The sequence below is a fragment of the Amblyomma maculatum genome, unplaced genomic scaffold (genome assembly GCF_055883805.1).
Source record: "Amblyomma maculatum isolate TAMU_Amacu unplaced genomic scaffold, ASM5588380v1 scaffold_14, whole genome shotgun sequence".
NCBI lineage: Eukaryota > Metazoa > Arthropoda > Arachnida > Ixodida > Ixodidae > Amblyomma > Amblyomma maculatum.
The window spans coordinates 457,895-483,820 of NW_028146739.1; the positions used below are offsets into that span (position 1 = coordinate 457,895).

At 44.7% G+C, this 25,926-nt stretch overlaps 1 protein-coding gene across 5 annotated transcripts in view; it reads right to left on the reverse strand.

Annotated features, from left to right (window-relative positions):
• Positions 1-25,926, reverse strand: part of LOC146172058 (ubiquitin carboxyl-terminal hydrolase 8-like) — a 469,773-nt gene that overhangs the window by 409,203 nt on the left and 34,644 nt on the right. For all 5 annotated transcript variants that reach the window (XM_084586092.1, XM_084586094.1, XM_084586091.1 and 2 more), the window contains one exon: positions 11,458-11,543. In XM_084586092.1, coding sequence (XP_084442218.1) covers positions 11,458-11,543 — 86 coding nt within the window. The remainder of the gene's footprint in view (positions 1-11,457; positions 11,544-25,926) is intronic.

Genomic DNA, 25,926 nt, shown 5'->3' on the forward strand with positions numbered 1-25,926 from the left:
AGGTTGTGGGAAGTCTGGTGGATATATGGAATGACTGCTACTCTTTTGCGTGCATCCGGGCCTGTCACGGCATTCTTTTCAGATTGCCGGACTTGTTTCATTTTCTGGAGCAGGCCCTCGGCCACAAAAACTGCAAGGGCCTCCGGGAACCCCGCATCAGACAGGCGTCTATTTTGCAGGGCTAGACTTTCTTTAACTGAAGATTCAGTTAGACGGGTCAAACATTTTATGATGCATTCCATCAGGGTCCAAACGTTACCGGAAGTGTCGGTCTCCCTGATTGGTGGAAGCGCTGGAACCAGATGTCCCTACCACTTCCGGCATTTCCCCCAATCAGATGTCTCGAACTCGAGGAGATAGTGACACTTTCTATAATAACGCAAACTCGGAATACAGACCCAAGACCAGGTGCAGTCCGTTTATCTGCAGAAAAAATACTTTTTAATTCTTGGATTGTAATTAAGCGGGCTGCCACTTGTTGGAAGCTTTTGTCCCTCAGCTGTATCTTAAGAAAGTGCAAAAACAATCGCTTGCTTCTCTATACTGGTTTTGAAGAGGAAGTGTGAAAGGGCCATTTAGCTTATGTACCTGCTCCCACATTTTTGGGGGTTTAAAGATGATATGTAATTTTGCCAGGCCATTTCTTTTTCCAGCGTTACAAAGGATATGCCGAGCTTTAGCTCCCGCCCTTTTAATATGTATTATGTTCTCAAACATTAACACACCCAATACTTTAGTTTGATCTTTCTTTGCTACTTTGCGCGTGCACCAATATTCTACAAGTCTGAGGTGACAGTTATGTACAGGCTGAAGTGGATCACGACGTTTCGGAACCGCATACGGGTTCACTGAGCTGGACAAACAATGGTCACCACTTATGTACGCAGTAACAAGCGTGCATAGATGAATGGCATAGTCCATGGTAGCTGGTGTTGATTGAATGACTCCAGCAACTGCCGAGATTATCTGTTTCTTTCCTTGGCAACAATAGTAGCGTTGTCCCAGTCAATCTTGTACCTTCTCCCACGTGGTCGGCAATGGCGTTCGTCGTGTGATTATTAATAATTTCTCACGTCACATTTGTGGCCGTTGAGTCATATTGAAAACTTTCCTGTTTCGCCAATGTACACTTGGGGGCAATCGGCACATGGAATCTTGTAGACAACGAAAAGCCTCAATCAGCAGCCCATCTTTCACGTTCATGAGTCGGTTCTTGAGCTTGCTGGTCGGAATATGGGCAATGCGCATGTCGCATTTTGAAAACACGCACCGTAGTACCTCGCTGACCCCTTGCAAATAAGGAATGGCTGCACGTGCTTGGAACGTCCTGTTCCTCTGTGTTTCTGGCTTTAATATCCGCTTCTCCATCTTGCAGATAAAGCAATTAGGGTAGCCGTTATTAGTGAGTTCACGGTGGATCGTCCTTAATTCGTTTTTCAATACATCGCCATCTAAGCAGATGCGTACGGCACGTGTTATCAAGGATGATACCCCTGACATTTTGTGGCAGGCCGGCGGACGTGAATACATTGGACAAACTGGCAGGTGTATAAATACCAGATTGAAAGAACACAACAAGAAGGTAAATGATGGTGACCAGGGCCATCTTAGCACGCACTATCGTAATTGTGACGATGAGTCTACACATCGCCGCAGAAAACCTTGCGTGCCTGCGTTCCAAAAAAGCACAATCGTTGCTCGACACAATGATCAGTGTGTCAGGGAGATAATTGAGGCGGTAAACGTAGAACTGAGGTGCGTAGACTTTGTGTGCGTAGGGCCTTTACCACCGGTTGCTCTACACTAACGGCTCAGCTCCTGCAATTTACGGCCTGCCTAAAGTCCACAAGCCTGGTGCCCCGCTCCGGCCCATTGTCAACTTCACCAGATCACCGCTCTACCAGTTATCAGGCTATCTTCACCAGGTGTTCAGCCCACTAGCCGGCAAGACCTCGACAAACGTCAAAGATTCGTCCGCATTTGTATCAAAGCTGCAGGATGTCTCGCTCAGTGAAGACATTATGGTGTCATTCGATGTTATGCGGCTTTTCACTAGCTTTCCCGTGGCGTTGGCAGTAAATGCTTGCGAATCGGCCCTAAAAGATGATGCCGGTCTTCCAGGCAGCACACCTTTCGATGTTCCCGAACTCAGTGAGCTGCTGAAATTTTGCCTTGGCAACACGTACTTTTCTTATCGCGCCAGTTTCTATCAGCAGACACATGAAACGGCAATGGGAGCGTCCATATCGGTTACAATGGCCAATGTGGTACTAGAAACCTTGGAAAACAAAGTACTGACCACCTTTAATCCTGCCCCGAAAGTTTTCTACCGCTACGTAGACGACTGTTTCTGTATTCTGAAGAAGCAAGACCCCTCACACTTCCTGGACAGCCTAAATGCCTAAAACACGCATATTCAGTTCACCCTGGAAGTTGAGACAGACAGCTTGTTACCCTTCATGGACGTTCTGGTTCGCAGGGATAAGGGCGCCCTCATCTTCTCGGTCTACAGAAAGCCTACGCACACAGGTCGCTACCTCAGTGTTAGGTCATCCGGCCGGCCACAAGATGTCAGTGGTATCAACCTTGATAACATGCACCATACGCATCTGCTCAGATAGCGATGTATTGAAAAACGAATTAAGGATGATCCACCGTGAACTCACTAATACCGGCTACCCTAATCGCTTTATCTGCAAGATTGAGAAGCGGATATTAAAGCCGGAAACACAGAGAAGCAGGACGTTCCAAGCACGTGCAGCGGCGAGGCACTATCGCGCATTTTCAAAATACAACATGCACATTGCCCATATTCCGACCAGCAAGCTCAGGAACCGACTCATGAACGTGAAAGATAGGCTGCCGACTGAGACTTTTCCGGACATTGTCTACCAAATTCCATGTGCTGATTGCCCCCAAGTGTACACTGGCGAAACAGGAAAGTTTTCAAAATGACTCAATGACCACAAACGTGACGTGAGAAATAATAATCACATGACAAACACCATTGCCGACCACGTTCGAGAACATACAAGATTGACTGGAACAACGCCACTATTGCTGAAAAGGAAATAAACACATCATCTCGGCAGCTGCTGGAATCACTAGGCATTTAATCACGCAAGGGACTATGCCAGCCATCTACGCACGCTCATTACGTCACGTGCTGCGTACATAAGTGGTGACAATTGTTTGTCCAGCTCAGTGTGCGGTTCCAAAACGTCTAGAATTTTTTTCTGACTCAGTCCACTTATTCAAATGCCTGACCAGCATTGATTAGGTACAGGCTGTAAACATTTCATTCAGTTGGTCTGAGGCTAAAAAGATGTTTCCTTCAAATGGGCTTTCCATTTGTACAGTGACCAGGTGCAATATTAGGGATGATTTATGGGTTAACAACAAAAAGCATTTAAAATTGCTAACACAAGGGGACAAACTTTGTGCATCTGCAACTATGAATTACTCTACTCCAGGCAGCTACACAGCTGGGCGAGCAGTGCCCTAGAGGGCAGGCCCTATTCCTTCCATGCATTTTGGTAAGAAAACTCATCATTGTAATCAGCAATCTAAAATGATGATAATGAACCAGGATTACTGTTTTCTGAGCGTTGCATTGATTCTTTACTAGGACAACCAATTTTGATGCCTAAATCTGCAGTAAATATAAAAATCCCCTCCATCAATGTTGACAATTCTGGTTAGTAGACTTTCTGTAGTGTTTACTCAATAGCTCTAAATTTGTATCCCATTAGTTCCAGTAGTTTTTGAAAAAAAAAGGCCAAATGTTGCAAAACAAAAACTCCTGTTTCAAGATAATTGCCTTTGAAGTTGAATAATAGCTTTATTACAGAATAGCACTCTAGAACTAGATGCTGACGAATTCCTTTAATAGCCACCAGCCAGTTAGCCACTTCCATTATCAATAGGTCTCTTCTGTGCCTTTCCCTGCAGACCTCCTTAGTGACCTGTTTGTAGCCCTTTGTGTGAAGTCAGTCAGCTTTGCATGACCACCCTGGAGAAATCCCGAATGAACTCAAATGTTAGCTTAAGCCATGTCGCTCGATGTTTGCCGCTTGAATGTCTCAAACCAGTGCACTGCGAACCACTTCACACATTGCTGGGAGATGTGCAAGCAACTCCTGGTCGTGCAGCGTCTTCAACCAGATGCAAATCCTCACTTTCCTCACAGCTTTCGACAAGGTGCATATGAGAATGTTAATGCCAATCCGGCTATTGTTATAGTCACAAACATTTGCCTTCATGGTCTCCATGTGTCTGGCCGAGCGTAAAAGCTTTGATGCAGATGTGTGTGCTGACCACGACGTTCGCTGCTATATTGTGTTGCGGGGATTTTGTCATTTCTGATCGACTTACGCTGGTTCCCGTGAAAGCACTGCTTTCTAAAGCACTTTATCTTTGTCACTGAATGAGTGCTAAATATCCAGCTGCAAGGTATGCCCGTTGCCCGAGAAAACACACAAAAGCACAAGCAAAATACTGCGCAAATAATCCGGCTGTATTTATTTGGTTAAACAAAATTTGCTAGCTAGCTTTGCTTTTCACTGTTGTCAGATGAGTGACAACCATCCTGTTAAATGTAAACAAAATAAGTGCTGAAAAATATATTTTTTCTTTTTTAGATTAGGATGGGCACAAAACTCAAGCAGGTGTCAAAGGCGGACGTGGCTAGAAATGTTGATTTCGAAGTAAATATTTTGTGTGTGTGTAAATTTCTATGTAAAGGATAGAATAAGCATTTCAAATTACATAAAAATATTATTCTGAAATTTCGCTTAAACAAACAGATGTTGCACAAAATAAAATATAAGTATCAGTCAGTTTGCTTCCCCAAAATCACAGACTATGAGATACTATGGTTCTTCCTTACGGTTAAATGAGGCTGGAGATATAAGGAGCACATTATTAATTTCTTAAAACAGAAAATGGTAACAGCCACAGCCTCATATTTACTTTTTAGGTGGATTTCACTAGTTGTAACACCTTTGTGGACTATGCCTCCAGAGAGCCTACCTCACTGCTCTCGGGTGTAACCAGACTATAAATTATAAATTATAGTCTTTTATAACACCATATTACTGAAATCCTAACTTTGTCCCCTGAGAAAATGAACCTAAAAAGGACTTTTACAACAATGCAGTATTTAAAGGGTGTTGTGCCAGGGCAAGCCACCCGTATTTCGCTCAAACAAACATTAAGCTTTTCCTGTTCGCTGCAATAATTTTGATGGTGCAATGATTAGAGAGGGAAAAAAGCCAATGTGGAGGGTGTGACCAATATTCGACTGGTGTAGCACCTGGAAAATGTGTCTTAACCCTACCAATGCAAAGCAATGCGAATTTCCTGGAACATGTAACATCTTATAGATACCTACACAACCAATACTCTGTCCTTCATTTACAGCAATGCATGCTTGGATATTTGAGGTCCAAAATGAGAATATGCATGATCGGTGTGGCTTGAGTGTCTCAACCACACATTGGATACTATGGAATACCATAGTGCACAATTCATGCTAATATGAAAGCTATGTTGAAACCTTCTCTCTTTCACTCCTTACAAGCATCACCATAAAGACGCACTTCTCTGTGAACCTAGAGACCACTCTTATAAAATAGACATCCTTTTTTGTCACGCTAACATATTTTCACTCATTGATTCCGAAAACTAGCAACAAATGGAACTACCAGCACACCTCAACTGCTACTCTTACCAACACTGTTTTGATCAGATCTGCTATTGAAGAGCATATTTATTCCCTGCAATCCACTTTGCCTCTTTTTGTTGTTTGTTGTTGTTCCTACTTTTTCTGTATCATTCCTGTATTGCCCATTTGTTGTTTTATATATTTTTCTCGCCCCCACATGCCCTCCAGACCAATGGACTTACGGAGTGTCTCAACGAAACAATTGCGGACATGATCGCCATGTATGTTGACGCCAAACACAAGACATGCGACAGCATTCTACACTAGGTCATCTTTGCCTATTACACCACCATCCAAAAAATAACCAGGTCGACCCCCTTCAACCTTGTGTATGGCAGGGAACCCACGACGAGAATCAATGCAATGCTGCAGCACGTAACCGACGAAAAGAACCTATACATCGCCGCCTATTTTTAGCGTGTAGGAAGCCTGACGACTTGCTGGGCTGTGCATTACAGACCAGCAAATCACCGACGCCAAACAATACAGCTTGCAACAAGCCAGGAGACGAAGAGTGGGTTTGGAGCTAATAAGCCGCCGTGGACTGAGTGAACTCTTGCAGCGGTAGTTCAGCCCATACAAAGTCCTTCAAAGCATCAAACAAGTTGACTACAAAGTCATCCCCGATGACACGGCCATATCCCAGCGGTGCCAGGTGAACCCAGAAATCGCACATGTTGTATACCTAAAGTCTTATTATGCATGTTAAAGGTCCTAGTTGTTTTAATTTGAGATGTTTTTGTTTACCTTTCTCTGTTTTATAAGCATTGAGATTATGCCTTTTCAAAGAAGGAAGTAATGCCGCGAATCATTCCAGTTTTTATTTTTTAATTTTAAACAGCCGCCAGCATGCAGCCTTATCAAGTCGAACCCGGATTTATCGAACTCGAAGGAGATCGCGAAAAAGTTCGATATATCGATAATTCGATATACAGAAATTGACTTGTGAAGGCACTTACGATGCGAAAAAACGATACCGTATTTGCCGCGTAATCAACCCACTCGCATAATGAACCCACCCTCCCCTTTAGCAACAGAGAATTTGAAAAAAAAAAAAATGCGTTAAGGCCAGCTCGCTCACATGCAAGCGATTGAGCGATCTCAGCGACGAGCGGCAGCGACAGAGCGAAAAATTTCCAACTTGTTGGAACTGCGTCCCGCTCGCCGCTCGAGCCACCGCGGCAGCTCAATACAAGGTTTCTGTGTCGCTAGGGCAGAAAATCGCGAGCGTTTTCGCTTGCATGCCGATGGCGCGCGTCACTCCGTTTGGGTCGTCGCATCCGCAGCTCATTTCTTGGCAGCGTGCCAAGATGTTGTGCAGCGATAACGTCGGGGCGCGTTTATCTTTTTATAGCTCCTCCGGTGGCGGGGAGCGAACTCGGCAGAGTGCCCGTGATGGATTGATTGCACAAGCCTGGTTCGATTTATCACGCCGCGCTTGGGGGGGGGGCGTCATGATCGCAGCAGCTGACGGCGTGCTTCCGTTGATTCATACATGCAAAGATAAACGGCTCCCAAAAAAAAAAAATAAGAAAGCCTGCCGCTTCTTAACGTCCGCAGCCGCCAAATCTTACGCTACGTCGCGCGTACAGCACAACGATAAGAAAGAATGACTCTCGCAAAAAAGAAAAAAAAAACAGAGAGCTACCGCTTCTTAACGTCCGCAGGCGCCATAACCACGTCAGCCGCCGCGCGCAGAGGGTTCGCAACACACGCTGGAGAAAGCGTCCCACGTCTGTCTGAAAACGGGCTGAGCTGGCTTGGCGCATGCGTAGCGCGTGCTGAAGGAGAGAGCTCAGCAAAAGAATGGGCACACTCACGCACATGGCTTGCAAACGTCATGTGTTGGCGCGCGGAAAACGATAACTGCAGATGCGCGCGCCTTTGGGGAATGGGCGCGGCGCTGTCCAGAACTGTCCCCTCTCATCCCTTCCGCGCGTGGCTTGAAAACGTCACGCGGCGAAAGGCCAAGGGTGATGCGATCGTCTTTGGAGAAGGCACACTTTCCAGTGCGTAGTGTGGAGTTCGATATATCGAACGACCGGCGAAATTGAGTTCGATATATGACGCGGCTTTCCTATACTTTTACATGGGATTTTCAAGGGGATATTCCGTAAGTTCGATATAACCAAAATTCGATATATCCGGGTTCGATATAACCGGGTTCGACACGGCTTTATCACTTTCCTTGTAGTGCGAGATACACCAAGATTTTTACCGAGTGATCATAGTAAAATAATATCGTTCAAGATGTTTCCGTGTTCCTTCGGCGAGTTATCTAGATGGTCCTTCACCCACTTTAAATTGAGCGCTGACAAATGCAACAGCCATTCTTTGTTCAATGACTAATGAGCACGCTTCCTGTTATCGCCGAGTTGCTTATTTCTTTTGAGGGCGCAGGTGATCCCAATAAAGAGCTAATTTAACTCCCACAACAGTCTCTTCGTTTGCTGTCCTCGGCATGTGTGTGCCATTCACCCAGCGGCTCTAAGCCTAAAATGTGACGCATAATGTGAGACCTGTGTGCATCGCAAGGTGAAACTTTTAATTTGCCACCAGACAATTACCTCCGATTAAAACAACACACTGCCTTGTTGTCTCTATATTTCACAGCTGACATCCGCAGGCGAGCTGCATTATCACTTTGTTCATCTTGAAGGTAGCGCGAAAAACGAGGACCAAAAGTGGAAGGACACAACACAAGCGCTTTTTCACAACTAAACTTTTTATTGAAAGATGAACCTTCAAGATGAACCAGATTCAACTCACCCAACTTTCAACCTTACTATTATCACTTTGCTTAATCTGCACAGAAAAGTCCTGTGCTCTCTGTTCACACTCAGGCGCCGCTGACGTGGCTTCATCATTTTTTTTGGCGCACAAGACAACATGAATCTAGAATGATTTCCAGCCATTTACATCTGTTTCCATAATGCTGCAGGTTGTTCTGGTCCCCTTTTGCATATTTGCCAACTTTAGATTGAGCGCTGAAACAGGCATTCGTAGTTCGACCGACGAGCACGCTTGCTGTTATCGCCACCACTGAGTGGCTCAGTATTTTTGAGGGTACAAGTCAGCCCAAAAGTTGATTTGAGTGCAACACCAGCCTCTCCTGTTTGCTGTCGTCAGCATTGTCACGACTATGTGACAACACCATAGATTCCAGCAAGACTTTGACAGTTATGTGCGTGAAAATGCCAACCAGAAGGAGGTCACCTGCACAGAAAGCGGCCGTTGGTCATATGTGGAGTGCCGCTCCAAATTGCTGGACAAGCCATTGCGAGCAGCGGACCTTGGGGGATCTTAGCTTAGTATCACATGATGTTTTCAAGTAAAGCAATACAGTGCTCAAGCGACTGCTACCAACCTGTTTTATTGCAAGTTTTACAGTAAAACTTGGTTGATACGGTTTAAAAAATGTGTAAAAAACGTATCATTCACGAAGACATATGGTCTGAGTTGCCTGATTTTGAAAATTTTACCTGCTAAATGAGGTGCAAAAGCATTTAAAAGTGAGACTTTCACTGAATAAAAGTGTAAATTAGCATACAGACATAAAATATGAACAGCAGAACTTGGTTCATATTTTTGTTATCCTAGAGTGGAAAAGATTTATTTATAAATTCAATTCCCAGAAGGCAATGATGAGTAGAGATCGCCTCTTTGAGTGTTTCTGGATGCTTTGCCCCATTACACAAACTGCATGCAGGCGCTGCATTTTTGCTCAAGCTGCATCCCACAGAATAGTTGTAGTTATCAAATGGTTCACCCCAAGACACCGTAAATACGCTGCCATGTTTCTCCCTATGAAGTCATGTTTCCGCAGGAACGGATGTCTCGTATGTTGGCTCGTTGGCCTTCTTTGATGCTTCGCCCCTCTGCACCTAAACAACTATGCCGGGTGAGTGCTGCTGATCAGTTTTTCATGTTACGAGCGCTTGTTAGCACACGTCCAGTTTGTGGCGCCCCGCAGCCCCTTCAAACTGTGTGCGCTCGAGCAGCCCGAGTGCGCATGAGCGAACTGCCCATTCGAGAGGCGGGTATAGATAAGCAAGGCTCGAGATTTTTGCCAAGCCAGCGGGATGTGCATGGACGATGAGAAGGTGCTGCCTTGGCCCTGTTCGCATCGCAGTGTGTTTTGCCTTGCCGCGCTGAAGCCCTGTCCTTGGTGGTCCATTGTCCTTGACAGCATGTTTCCAGCACAATGGCGCTTGATGTTTTTTCTTCTTATTGAAGGCTTTTTATTTTATCCGGAATAAATCTATATTTTTAAGAAAGACTAATTGTCACTCGTCGGGCGAGACCATTAATAGAGTCTAACGCTGAGCTAGTTGGTCACACATCTCTTGGAAGAAGGCAGCAGAGCAGGTAACAACACAAAGCGTAAGAGGCACACACACGCACACAAGAACAACGCTGCACTGACAACTATATTAACTAGAAACCGCACATCATCTTCCTTCACTGTACGTCTGCAGCCAACTTCTTCCTTGTCTTTAACGTCCTGACGGTTTGCGCAAAAATTCTACTTCCTTCTTCAACAAAACCACTGATGGCATCTCCCAAGTCACAGATTGCATATGCTTCATAAACACCATGGCTCATGGACCCGTTTCCTAGAAGGTCAGGCCTTCAAGTTGATAAGAATTATAAGACCATAGTTTGTCGAAATTTCCACCGTAGTGACCGGATAATCATATTATGTGGGAATGTATTGAGGGCCCCACTGCTTATTGATGCCCTGTCATGCATACTTCCTTTTTATTTCGGAGTGCGCTTGGGTGTGACATGACAGTGCATGCCCAGCCATTGCGTAGTAATTGATGGAGCAAAGCTTGATAAGTGCGGAGCAAACGGGGGATTTTCCGTAGGGGCACTACTGCATCACATGGGCAAAGCAACGGCCTGCTATAGTCCGTCGTGATGATCCCAGAACACGCAGGGAAAGTACCGTCTGTCCTAGCCCTGCAACGAACGTGCACCAGCGGCCAGCCTACCTGGCATGAGTGGCTGCTGCTCCTGAAGCCTGCATTTGTACTGCACTACGTATTGTTTGCGTATTGCGTTGTTTTCGTGCAATCTTATCCGCCTTGTAGCCACTGTAGTTGAGTGCATACTTGCAAATTATTTTGCTATAATCAATATATAGTACCTTCTATAGGATTTTGTTGTTCCAGAATAAACCAGTGTTTTATCCCCAATGGTCGTAGCTTTATATTTGTCGGATGATACCATGGCTCCCAAACCTAACCCTAGAAGGCACGGAATTCAGTATTAAATGAGTAAAATATAGAGTGATGTTTATGGCACACTTTGCTAACCACAATTTGGAGCATATGAAGTGGCAAATCGTATGAACCAGGTATTAATGAGATTCTACTGCAATTGAGCAGATCACACAGGCACACATCATTACATTAAATGCATTATGTATTCGAAAGATTCACCATGCCTGCACTAATTCGTCATAAACTCTATGCATCGTCACGTATAAATGTAAAAATAATTATGCGTAAATCCAGCCTGTATTATACACAACATTATATAAAAAAAATGCCACAAGTACACAAGATAAAACGGTATTCCACTGCGTAAGAAGTATGGCAGGTTCACTGATCGGTTTACAATTTTCTCATGCGTGACAAAGCTGTAAGCCTGAACCACTCAGACTGTTCAAAATGTGACTTCCTTTGTATATGAGTGGTAACTGCATGTGCCAAGTGGCAGCTCACCGTTTCTGGAGGCTCCTCTTCTGCTGCTCCAGCGTGTCCATCACCCTCGCGCAGTGGTCTAGCATCATCAGCTGGTCACAGCTAGCCTGCGCAACAATACACATTGAAAGGCCTTCGCTTGTGCAAAGACGCACCCTGTCCTTGCTGACCTCAAAAAAAAAAAAAAAAAAAAAAAAAAAAGAAAAAAAAAAAAAAAAAACCTGCTGAATAGCATACCTGCCAACCCCTCCGATTTTGACCGAAATTTCCGATTGCAGGATCATAACCCTAAATCTCCTAATAAGTGGTCTCTGGCTGCGTAAGAAGGCCGCGTTGGTTCGACTAATGGCGACGTGGTGGTCGATTATTCCTTGCAGGCGGCAAATCCGTCGGTGATTGGCTGCATTGCACAGCCGCAGTAGATGTAAAAGTTTGCTGGCCTCGCCTTCGACCTCGACTAAAGGGCGGCCTCTTGGTGCACTTGGCGGTGAACAGTTATTTCTGCAGCTTTGCCCAAACATCACGCCATCTGATCCTTCTGTGTTGCGCTCGGCCGCATGTCTCATGTTACCGAGCTGTGCTACGCGCCACGATGGCGTGATAGCTTATCTTTCGGAGCCATCATGACCAACAACAGTCGTGGACAGAATTGCATATAAAGGGGCTAATAATGGTTTAACATTAAACTAAAATGGTGTGCCGATGACACCAAGAGAAAACGGCAGTGGCGCCTCGCCGAACAGTTTGTGCAGACTGGCTGCGAAGGTGTAGCAAGACACTCGGCAGCAGCGTGCAGATGTCTCTAGGACTGCATGCTGTTGGTGCTGGTGTTTCAATTAGTCCTTGTTGCACACTGCATCCTAAACAGCAAATAAAAGATCTTCCAATTTTTTATCTCACCCAGTTGGCAGGTATAGAACAGTCACAATACATGACAACAGGTATGGCCACTGCTCCAAGCAGGCAAGAAGTCAATTGCTTTCTCATGCTTGGCAGCAGGCAGGCCACTTCATCGTGGTCTTCAGATTTGCCACCCCATCGTTTTCTCAGCCTGTAGAAAAAAAACCTGCTTGCATGCAAGCAAAATTTTTCACTTTCTTTTATACTTTGAACCACATACTTTGAAGCCACCACTAAGTGGCTGACAGCCAGCTCTTCCATGCTGCGTGCAATTCGCCTATGCCCAATAGCATGCTTTCCACAGGTGCAGTACGTAATTTACAAGTGGAATTTGCCAAAATGCTGAATGTGATTTCCGGTTGTGTGCTAGTTCTAAACAAAGGAAAAGTGCAATTCTAAGAAAAGTTTAATTGCCCATGATTTCGAGTGCAGGAACTAGAAGGCTCTACTGCACTTGTTGCTTATTTAATGAGGTTTATTGCACGCTAGGCCAAGAGAACGAGCCATCCTGGCAACATAAGGGGACAACGTGTGGGTCGAAGTAGGGCGTGAGGGATGGACAGTCTCAGCCCATGTCGTCGAAGATCATGTGAGTGCGACGGGCTCAACAATGTAGTTGACAGGTGAAGTGCGCTCGACATGGTAGGTATTTCGGTAGCAGCTTGGAGCAGAGGCCAGGTAATGCAGAAGGTGCACGTAGCCACACAAGGGTGTCGGTGGTAAGAAAGGCCCCTGGTCAACAGCCGTGAACAAGCAGGCGAGCTGCCTGCTCTCCTTAGCGTGTCTTCAGATAAGGACTCAGAAGAATTGGGCCAGTAAGGAAGTATTGTGGAGATGATAGGTACATGGCAAGTATCCCATAGTCAGAGGGCCACAATAGTGATGACGATCACTCTGCAGTTCCCATGGTGGTATACTGTAAGTACAAACAGCGCATCCAAGCAAAGTGGCGCACAGGGGCCTTTTCACTGAGACAGCATAATTGTTAGATGGCAAACAAAGAATGCGAATGGATCGAGATCATCCGAGAATCACTCCCTAGGACAGACCAGCCGCTTAGCTCGGAACTTACTTGCAGCTGCCGTGCCCAAGCTAGCATGGCCCGCCAGTTGATAACCTTCAACATGTTTGAACGCTGCAGTGAACCAAGTGCAATAGCGCCATCTCGACGCGTTTAGCCCCCACCAGCACACAGTTGTATTCTCTTTCCAGTAAAGAAAGCACGGTGCGCTTCAGCGTTGTAGCAGACGACATGAAGCACTGCCCAACTTTGTTTCGATGCGCGGCCGCGATGAATGCGCTCAGCGAAGTGCAGCTACGCTGAGCCATGTTCGTACTTTGTACCATCGTGTACAAAGACAGCAACGTTAATAGAAATAGGGTCAATTGCCAAACTGAGAGCTGTTTTGTCACGCCGCCACTAGTGGCTGCTTTGAGTGGTGTACCAGGATTTAGCCGGTCCGATCCGTGGTTGGAATCGTACAGAGTGTGCAGCATGGAGTGCAGTGACGCAGTTGCTGCAGTGATCATTGTACAGTAAAACCTCGTTAATCCGGATCGCAAGGAAGCGGCAAAAATGTCCGAATTAACCAAATTCCGGCTTATCGAATTTACCATGAAAACAACAAAAAAAATGTACTAGGCATACATATATCTTTATTTCATGAAAAGCTGCATTATTTTTTTTTGTTTCTTCATCAAAATTTGAGCCATAATTTTTTTTCACTCCCATCAAATTGTGGCTGCGCACGCCCATTGTCGCGTGATCCAACACAAAATTCCCCCGGTACAGCAAGAGCCTGGGCGGCCTCTTGCACAGTGCTACATCGCGGCCGCTCATGACTTTCATCGCCGGAACAATTTCCGTCTTCATCGAGAAGTTCCGATAACATGTCGTCATCGGTCAGCATGCCAGCAACAGGAACGTCGCTTCACTGGAGTGGCAGTCGCCATCGTTGTGTAGCGCAAGGGCAGTGGCAACAGGCCCCAGACACAGTTGAACAGAGCAATGGGCGCTTATTTTTATGATTTGCATCACAAAGGACACAAATAATCAGAAGAAACAAATCTGGCGCGCAGTCATTTGACAGCAAAATAAACAGTTCTAACGAAGATGATGATCTCCCTTTGAATCACCGGCACCACCACTGCTCCCATGATCCACATTTCGTGCTCTTCATCTTTTTTCTTTTCTTTTTTGCTGCTGTTATCACTTTTGCCGAGCAACACGCAAACCAACTCGCCTCGCGTAGCTTTCCCATTGCCTGGTATTCAGCTCTGCTTTCGGGAGTGAGTGTTTCTCTTGGGGGGTTAGTTTCCTTGTCGATGGGTCGTCCCATGATGTTCAGTAGGTGTCTACCAGAACCCCTACATAACAGCGAAAGACGAAAAGCGAGAAGTCGCCACACACAAAACAACGTCGTCAGAAACAATAGCGACATACTCTGTGTAAACGCCATCCGGGGAGAAAAGCGGCGGTAGCCACCACAGTTGACCACACCGGAAGAGAGGTGACCAGCTCATCGATCAACTACATAGAAGATGCAGAGGAAGTTGCAATCACTCTTGCAGTTAAACACGCCAGCAGCCAAGGTAGAAAACACATATACTCAGCGATCCCAAAAGGCCTGTCGTGCCTTCCTCCTGGGGCGCGTATGCAAACAGGCACACCGAATAATGGAGCAGGAAAAAGACGGGCAACATGAAGCACACAATCATATGGATACCGGCACACGAGGGAATCGACAGCAACGAGGCTGCCGACTGGATAGCCCAAGGGCATACTTACCGGGCACCTGTGTCAGCTGCCCCAGAGCCTTCAACCCCTCTCATATATGGGGAACTAATAAAATACTTCAAATTAGAAAGAAAACGATACGCAGAACAACATAGAGACTTCAGCAGACAGGAGGCAGTAATCTGGAGGAACACACAGGCTAGGAGATTCCCAAACCTAGCAAAGTACCACAAAATCTCTGAAAAATTCAAAAATATCACATGCACTGCATACGGTGAAGTCTCGGACATCCTTCACATGATATGGAACTGCAAAGAGCAGTTAGAGAAATATAAAGCTTGAGCACTCAACTAAGCGGAGTGGGAGGCAGAGCTGGCCCACACGGGTCTCTCTGAGCAGCGAAGCCTGCTCACCAGGGCCCGGGAGGCAGCCCAAGCCAATTTAATCCTGGACTGAGGAAACCACCCACGCTATTCCGTTAACCAATTAAAGTTTACTCTCTCTCTCCTGTTGCCTGCCCGCTGTGGATGCCCATCCATGCTGTATCACACGGTAACGCAGGAAAGTCGGTAGCCCTCATCCTCGGAGTTCTCCGTGTTAACCAATGTGCGGATGCCTCCGAGATGATGAGCGTCTGCCACCATTGAACTTGCCTGGACCGCGCAGCGAGTCAGAGTTAACCGAATTTCTGAGTTAATGAGATCCGGATAAACGAGGTTTTACTGTATAAATACATGCCGATGTGCTGCATTTTAGGCTGCGTGAGCGGTTACAGGAGCAACAAGACTGTGAGACATTTGCTCTCGGCTCCGTATGATGCAGTCCTCTGTGCGACACGGGATCGCACGATTTCACGTGTTTACGATGATGATGATGACCTCAGACAAAATGGCACATACCCACGGCGAGGGATTGGCCAGGCTGCATTGTAAATATAAATGTTCAAGGACTGGAGTATTCAGATAAATACAGACGTTTAACTAGAATTTGGAAAAATAAAAAGGAAACAAAAACTCATACCTAGCATAGCAATACACCTGTTGAAATTATTTACTCATGAATAAAGTCGCACACTGGTTTTAAGGCATATCCATTGAAGCTTGCCCCGAAGGAGAGGAGAACTGAAATGTTAGTGGAAGGCCTAATCTCGAAAGGGGAGTGGATAAGTAAATTTTGCAGAGAGATGCAAACCTCCGGCAGAAGAGGAAAAAATGATCTATGGATTCAATTTCTTTGCAAGACTCACAGAGGTTAGTAGCCTCGAACAATATAAATACAGATTTAGTTTCGGTAATATGCAGCGCAAGAGAGTCATAGACACTTCACATAGCCTTGAAACACACATGTGGCCAAGCCAAGGCCATCTGAGGTGTTGGTATTCTGGCGCAGAAAGGAGAGGCTTGGTACTAAAATGATGAAGACGTTGGAAATTTTGAAATCGTGCTAAAGTAGAGTAAACAGTGTTAGGTATGCATGGAACAAGAGGTCCACAAAAGCAATGCATTGGCCACTGATTTGGGCAGACCTAAACAAAGGTGCAGAGCTCGTCATTCCAAAACAAACAGGGGGTTCAAGCTTGTACCTTGGGCACCCAGAAAAGAGAACGGAGCCAAATTCAAGTATTGGTCGTACATAGGTCTTATAAAGCAAGAGCAGAGTGTCCCGACGCATACCATATTTCTTGTTGCTGATTCTTATAAACCGGCCAAGGGCACGTTCACCTTTAAGCACCAGGCTTCTAATTTTAGGCCTCCAGTCTAACTGTGGGTCGTATAATATACCCAAGTATTTAATAGAATCAACCTGCGGTATTAGGACAGAATGATAAGACAAGGAAATGCTAGGACGGCACATTTGTGGACATTTAAAGTTAGCCTTAGGCTGTCCAGCCAGACTTCCAGAGCATTTAGATAATCTTTCAACAAATGATATAGGTTGTGAATATTTGTGGCAGAAGGAAAAAGGCAATATCGTCTGCATACACATAAACTTTGATGGCCAGGTGAATAGGAATGCCACGCATTAGTATATCGAACAATAACGGTGAGAGGACTGCTCCTTGGGGTAAACTTCTTGACTATGTGTTGACACAAAAGCTTTCTGTCAAGTCACGTGTGTGCGACCTTCATTTTCACGAAGATATCATCATCATCATCCTCAGCCTGACTATACCCACTGGAGGGTATAGTCATATTCCTCTCCCATATTCCTCCAATTAACATGGTCCTGTACGAGCTGCATCTACTTAACCCCTGCAAACTTCTTAACTTCATCCGCCCACCTAATTTTCTGCTACGCTTTCCTCCCTTTAGAATCCAGTTTCTTGCCCTAAGTGACCATCGGTTATCCTTTCTTCACGCTACATGTCCATGCCCATTTCTTCTTGATTTCCACCAGAATGTCAGTGACTGGAGTTATTTCTCTGACCCACTCTGCACATTTCCTATCTCTTAACGTTATCCCTGCCATTTTTCGTTCCGTAGCCCTCTGCGTAGTCCTCAACTTAAGTAGAACCCTCTTGGTTGGCCTCCACGTTTCAGCCCCATAGGTGAGTACAGGTAAGATGCAACTGTTGTATACTTTCCTCTTGAGCGATACCGGTAAGCTGCTAGTCATAATCTGCGAGTGCTTGCCAAATGCGCTCCATCCCAGTCCTATTCTCCTTGTTATTCTCTTTCATGGTCCGGATCTGCAGTTACTACTTGTCCTAAATAGACATTCACCTACTACTTCCAGTGCTTCGCTACCTAACGTAAACTGCTGTTCCTTCCCTAGGCTATTGAACATTACCTTAGTCTTCTACATATTGATTTTCAAGCCTACCTTTTTACTTTTCCTGTCTAGGTCATCAATCGTTATTTGCAGTTCATGCCCCGAGTTACTTAGCAAGGCAATGTTATCAGCAAATCGCAGATTACTGAGGTATTCTCCACCTACTCTTATCCTTAACTGCTCACATTCCAAATCTCTGAATACTTCTAAGCAAGCTGTTAATAGTACTGAGGAGATTGTGTCTCCTTGCCTAACACCTTTCTTATTCTTTTCTTATCCTTTACAGGAATTTTGTTACTTTCTTTATGCAGAACTATGGTTGCTGTGCTAACTAAGATTGGGATGGAGCGCATTTGGCAAGCACTCGCAGATTATAACTTACCGGTATCGCTCAAGAGGAAAGTATACAACAGTTGCATCTTACCTGTACTCACCTATAAGGGCTGAAAAGTGGAGGCTAGTTCTACTTCAGTTGAGGACAACCCAGAGGGCTATGGAACGAAAAATGGTAGGGGTAACATTAGGAGATAGGAAGAGTGCAGAGTGGGTCAGAGAAATAACTCAAGTTACCGACATTCTAGTAGAAATTAAGAAGAAGAAATGGACATGGGCAGGACATGTAGTGCGAAGAGAGGATAACCGATGGTCGCTTAGGGTAACAAACTGGATTCCAAGGGAAGGAAAGCGTAGCAGGGGGCGGCAGAAAGTTAGGTGGGCGGATGAGGTTAAGAAGTTCGCAAGGGTCAAGTGGATGCAGCTAGCACAGAACCGGGTTAAGTGGAGAAATATGGGAGAGGCCTTCGCCCTGCAGTGGGTATAGTCAGGCTGATGATGATGACAGTATGATTATGATCAATAGTAGAGTATCCTTTCCGAAAACCTGCTTGATCTTTTGCTTGGTTGCAGTCTAAAGTTGCCCTGATTCTGTTAGCAATTACTTTGGTAAATACCTTATACGTAACAGACAGTAAGCTGATTGGTCTGTAATTTTTCAAGTCCTTAGCGTCCCCTTTCTTATAAATTAAGATAATGTTTGCGTTCTTCCATGGTTCCGGTATCGTCAATGACACCAGACATTGCGTATACAGGGTGGCCAGTTTTTCTAGCACAATATCCCCCCCGTCCTTCAACAAATCTATAGTTACCTGATCCCCTCCAGCTGCTTTCCTCCTTTTCATAGTTTCTAATGCTTTCTTAACTTCATCCTTCGTCACTGGCGGAAAGTCTGACTGCATTTCCCTACCGCCAATCGCATTATTGTCGTGACTTCGTTGGCTGCTGTAGAGATCAGTATAGAACTCCTCGGCTACTTTGACTATCTTGCCCATATTCGAGATGACATTGCCCGCCTTGTCCCTTAGCGCATACATCTGATTTTTGCCTATGCCCAATTTCTTCTTCATCGCTTTAAGGCTTCCCCCATTCTTTACAGCATGCTCAATTTTCTCCATGTTATACTTCCTTATATCGGCCACATTGCGCTTATTGATTAGCTTTGATATCTCTGTCGATTCCATCTGGTCTGTTGAATTGGAAACTTTCATACTTTAGTGTTTCTTAATCAAATCCTTCGTCTCCTTAGACAGCTTACCGGTATCCTCTCTAACTATCCTACCGCCTACATCAACAGTGCACTCAGAAAAAATATCTCTGAAATTATTGTTCATTGCTTCTAGGTTAATGTCGTTAAAATCTATTCTGCAGCGAGATCCTGAATTCTTATGCCCTCCCCCTCACTGCGAATTCAGTGAACTCTTTTTTACTAATCTATTTCGATCCCTTTTCAGATTTAGGCTAATTTGAGACTTTACCATCCTGTGGTCACTGCATCGCACCTTCCCGATTACCTCTACATCTTGCATATTGGCGGGGGTGGAACAGTATAATGTCAATTTCATTTTTAGTCTCCCCGTTAGGGCTTTTCCATGGCCACTTCCAGTTCTTCCATCTGGTGAAGTTATTGCGCTCTGCAAACTAACTCCCCCCTAGGTGTAAATGGACCTTCGCTGAAGGATGCGTAACGAAGGCTTTCCCTAACCTGCCTTCCTACCTATCGAAGCTGCCTACAAAGAAGCAAAAACTGTGTCAGAGAAGAAAAACAAAGTGAATCCAGACTACAACTTTCAAGAAGCAGCCTTGAACTTGGACGTGCCTGTGACGGATGGCGGGCCCACGTTAAAGAACTTGGACGATGTTTCTTACCCACGCTGGCGAAAGATTAAGATGAAGGCAAAAACAGCTTTGTGGCATATTTTCTGCTTAGAATGGAGCAGAAAGTACTAAATATATAAATAAGTGTGTCATTGTCTTGTAACTGCAAAACTCTCATTTAAATGTTCCTGGAGCACTCAAGCACCTTTTACTGAGCTACTGAATGGCATTGAATCAGTCACTACCCTACAAACTACAGAAAACGTCTGGAAATCTGTTCGATTGCGGATCAGCTTTTGAGCAGGAATCTACCACGTATAGGATGTAACCTGCACTTTTACAATGCAAGTGAGGAAGTTTTACTTGGTAAAGCGAATGCATTGTTACACAAGATTTCTGGCTGACAGGAGCAATGTGAGGCAAGAAATAATTAAGGCTCGCCTGCTATAATGTGGGCATTCAGGATAAAGTGCAAAAGGTGCTGTGAATACATAATTATCTCTTGTGTGTCTAGCAGTAGCGCACTGCGTTAATGATGACAAAATAAGTGTTTGCGATGCTGCTGTAGGTCGGGGTGATAAACCGAGAGTTGTGAATACCAAAACAAAAGGACAACTTTACTGTATTGAGCTGTTGTGTCGGACTTCTTTTTTATGCTCCCTCTTCTCCTGTGTGAAGAAACAGAACACTCATGAAGCTGATGGAGTTCGTCGCCTTTTGCAGCCCAGCTTGCGCATACCGCGCGGATAGAAGTCACTACATGGTCATTGACGGAATTAATGCTGTGCGTAAAATCCACTTATTCCAGAAAACCACACCACAGGTATAGTTACTTGTGGTCCACTTTCGATTCTCGCAAATTCGGCCCTTTGCATTGTGAAAGTGTCGATAATGTGTCGTTAAACACATATATGTGGTGGTTTAGACACTGAAATAAGCTTATTAGTGGCCTTGCGGTGAATGTTGCGATGATTTCATCTCCACCTTTAGTGCAGATGCGCTGCTTTGGGTGGAAGTTCGTATAGCCAAGTTCTTTAAAAAGTCATTTCTCAGCAGCAATCGCTTGCATCACTCGAGTTGCTCCAGCAAAATTTTGTAGCATGCTCACCACACAGGATTCAGATTTGACTTGTTCCTTGAGCGTAAATGACTGCAAATGCGGCATTTGGGATGCTAGTTAACATTTCCGAAGGCTACATGCTCCTCTGGACGGCCGGGCCTACAGCGTCTGCTTGTGCTTCAGCGGTGACCTGGAGCCTGGTTTGATGGCAGCGCCACCTCACGTTAAAGCTGCCACTTCAGCAGCATAGAGAATACCAGAGAGTTTGGCAACTCATCTATTAATGTTGGCAGGTAGGGTGGCAGTTTTGATGTACCGGAAAGATGATCCACTGCTACAATGACCCAGTGGTTTCCAGCTATAATGTAGGGAAGTGGGCTGTAGAGGCCAACGCTGACTCGTTCGAAAGACCTAGATTTGAGGCAAGGAAGAGGCTGCATGGGACTGGTCGAATGACGATGGCTGGGCATGAGGTGTTTACTATCCGGGCAGGAAAGGATGAACTTGCAATTGTAGGTGTAGTCGTGCAGTCCATTTATAACGATATCAGATATAATGATACTCGCTTATAACGATCAAATTCTTGGGATTTAACAGTTGTACCACTGCCCCTAAATAAAAACAAACCAGATATAATAATGGATTATTGGCGGTATATCAGATCGATGGATGGATCGAATGGATGGATGGAATATAGGAGCTTCCTCTTTGAAACGGGGTGGTAGCAGTAGCTATCATGCTCATTTTTCTCCCTATATCTTAATTATTGATTTAGGATGGTTAACTAAACCATCATTCTATTTATTAAATTTTTGTTCCTACATTACTAACATTATGTCACTTCTCTGCTTTTAAGCCACCAATCTTCCAGTCGTTTTTTGCTAGTTTCCACCGCGGGTTTATTCACCCGGCCACTGTTATCTCTAAACCCCAGAGCTTCAGGAACAGTGATTGCACCTGCATCAACTTCCGGATGGATACCATTACATTTCACAGATAGGTTTTATGTGCAGCGCATCCTGTCTCCCTTGTCTTTTTGTGTCGTCTTTTTGTGCGCATAAAACCCATCTGAGTATGAACCAACTAGCCCCACAACGCATATTACTGGAATACCATTACATTTGAGTATAATATGGTCAATTGTTTCACTGGAGTTTCCACATACAGCACATGCGTCATCCCCATTGTTAAATTTCTTTTTGTAGCTGCGTGTTCTAAGGCACCCTAATCTAGCTTCAAAAAGTAGGGCACTGCCTCTTGAGTTATCAAAGAAATCTACCTTCCTGATCTGCATTTTCCACTTTCGGTATAATTCCACACTCTGTTTCTTTTCCATCGAATTTATCCAATTTTTACCTTCTGTGTTTTTCACCTGCTGCTTAATGCTCTTTATTTCTCCGTCCTTGTGACTAGCATACTTACTAGTTAGTTTCCTAGTTCTTTTCCTGCATTGTGAGTCAACGCTTTTTAAGTATAGGTATTTAAATACTTTAGCTGCCCATCTGTTACTGTCCAATTTCCTCAGGCGTTCCTCATATAATATTTTACTCTGAGCTTCCCGTACTTCGAAAGATGCCCAGCCCATATCTCCCTGTACCGCCTCATTTGTGGTTTTGCCATGGGCACCTAGTGCTAATCGTCCAACGGATCTCTGATTTATTTCTAATGACGACTGTACCTCTGATTTTAGGCACAAAACCGCATTTCCGAAAGTAAGTCCGGGCACCATAATTCCTTTCCAAAGACCCCTCAAAACCTCATACCTATTGTATCCCCACAATGCCTTATGCTTCATTATCCCGGCATTCCTTCTCCCTTTGGCCTTAAGTGATTGCTCATGCTTTCCAATGTATGCCAATCCTTCCTTTACCCATACCCCCAAATATTTATATTCTGCTACTCTAGGTATTTCAAGGCCTTGTATTTTAAGACCCTGACCAGTTGAGCCGTTGAAAATCATCAGACCCGACTTAACTGCGCTGAAACTGAAGCCTAGAGCGTCCCCTTCGTCTCCGCAATACTTAACTAGAGTTTGCAATTCTTCCAGACTCTCAGCTAGCAGCACAATATCGTCTGCATACATCAAACCGGGGAGGCGCTGCTCTACCGCCTTTACACCTAATCTATATGACAGGTTAAAACCTAGGTTACTGTCTTGTATCCTCCGTTCCAGGTTTATCATATAAAGCATGAACAGCACCGGTGATAGAGGACAGCCTTGTCTTAATCCTTTGCATACTTTGACATCCTTCGTACATCTTATCCCTTCCCACGTAATTTCTACTTTGTTATCCCGGTATATTTCCTGTAGGAACTCTATTATCTCATAACCGATACCTTTTTCTTTTAATATGTTCCACAGGAGTTCACTGCTTACGTTGTCGTATGCCCGTTCATGTCCAGGAAGGCCAAATACAAAGGTCTATTTTCCACTCTAGATATTTCGATTCATTGGGTAAGCACGAACAGGCTATCATCTAAGCACCTACCATTTCTAAAGCCGTTCTGAAGTTCTCAGAGTATCTTGTTACTTTCAACCCATGCTTGCACCTTTAATTTCACCGCCTGCATGGCTAACCTGACAAACTGGATTCCAAGGGAAGGAAAGCGTAGCAGGGGGAGGCAGAAAGTTAGGTGGGCGGATGAGATTAAGAAGTTTGCAGGGGTCAAGTGGATGCAGCTAGCACAGAACCGGGGTAAGTGTAGAAATATGGGAGAGGCCTTCGCCCTGCAGTGGGTATAATCAGGCTGATGATGATGATGATGATGATGGCTAACCTGTACATAACAGATGTTATGGTAATCGGCCTGTAGGATTTTATGTGCATCCTGTCTCCTTTCCCTTTATAAATCAAATTCATTTTACTCTGCCGCCAGCTGTCTGGAATTTGCTTATTCGTTATGACTGTTTCCAGAGCTTTTAACAACGTTTCCTTACTTTTTGGACCGAGTTCATTAATCAGCTTGATCGGAATTCCATCTTTCCTGTAGATGTGTTTTTAGGAATACTTTTTTCTGCCTTTTTCCAGTTTAGATTGGTCAGTTCTAAGCTGCTTTGTATTCTGCTACCTTGTGTTGCTTCCTGATTTGCGGATATTACCCTATCGTCGCTCTTAAATGACTAGGCTATAACTGATGTAATGTAGTTCATTGCGTTGTCTCCCTTTAAACAATTTCCCTAGTTATCTTGAATCCGATCCTGCTTTCTTTGATTCTTCTTCCCTAGCCAGCTTATATGGTTCCAGAATTTTCTTGCTCTGCCCCTAGAGGCATCGTGTATGTCAGCCATCCAGCGATCGGTGGGCTGCCTTATTTTACTTTGGACGAGGACCTGCACCTGAAGTTTCTTTTGTCGATATAACTCCCATTTTTGGTCGATTTCCTCCCGAGATACCTGTGCTTTCTTTGCCATTCGGTGTTCCCTTGAAGCAGCCCGTCGTTGTTCAATAGCTTCCCTGATTCCCTTATTCCACCAGCTCCGTGGCTTCCTCTGCAACGATATCTTTATCACCACCTAGTAGATGTTTGCCGCGAAACTTTGTCTGAATGCTTGATAAAAAATAAAATACTAAGAAAAGAATGACATGAAATCTACATATGCGGCAAAAAACGGACAAGCATGGAGAAATCCGCGAGGGCCATTGCATGCAGTTAGAAAATGAGTGCTATCATCGCCACACAAAGGGTGCTTATTCATTATTATTAATATAACCAGCGCGAACACGAAAACAAGGGACAAGAAACACGAAAGCCACAGTACATGCGCTGCAACTCGCCCAACAAAGTATCTTGGTAAGACAAAGGGTGCTGCCATATCGTTCTTGTCATCACCAACTGTGCATCCGTGAAAGATGGCCCATACCACAAAAAGAGCGCAATAGCTCTTGAGATGTAACAGCAGATTCATCGTGCCTTCTGGCAAGGTTTCAAGGTCAAAGTCCTTGCGCAAAAATATGGGCACTTGCACTCTACGATACAATGGGGAGATCTTGCAGTTCATCCAGTTGTTCATTGGTTTCGTGCATGCAAAAACGAACCGCCAGCGTACACGTTACTGAAAACGATGCTCAATGCGAGTGCCATGCTTCAGCTACTGCTCAAGCGGGTGCTAATTTCCAACGTTTTTAAGTATGCTAAAGTTATTTTATGGCTATCAGTGGTGGAGCTGCCAACTGGCTTCTTGTAGCAGCTTTTGTAGCAGAATTTGTAGCAGAAAAAATGGCATTTTGTAGCAAATATTTGACCTTTTGTAGCAAAAAGAAGTTTTGTAGCAAAATTTCAAATCTCGAGATGCTTAAACAAAGGAAGCTTGTTTTATTTCCAGAACCCAATTGCTCAGATGTTTATAACGACCATAGCCGTGCAAAAACAAGCTTCAGGCTCAAATGCAGTCTAAAATGCTTTTATTTCCTTGGTTTAAAAATAAAACAGCGCAAAACACACAGACGACAGAATAGAAACAGACACCTATCGTCTGTGTGTTTTGCGCTGTTTTATTTTTAAACCATGTATCACCAACTCGCCCGCTTTGCCATTCTGTTGAATTTTATTTCCTTGTTTGTTTGTTTAGTCGTTCAGTCGTGTCCGACTCTTCGTGACCCTATGGACCATGTCACGCCACGCTTTCCGGTCTCTCACTATCTTCCTAACAAAAAGCCCCAAATTAAGCAAACAGGAGGTTTTACTAAAAACAAAGCCGTCTTTATTCAGAGGGAAGGCATATCGAGATATGCAACTACACTTTAAGCACTGCAACCTCGGAAAGAAGGTTAATATAAAAACTCTCTGTGGAAATTCAGAACCGCCGCTTCTTAAAACTCCAACTTCAAGGCACTATTTCTTCTCTTGCCTTGATGGCTCCAGCTTGGAC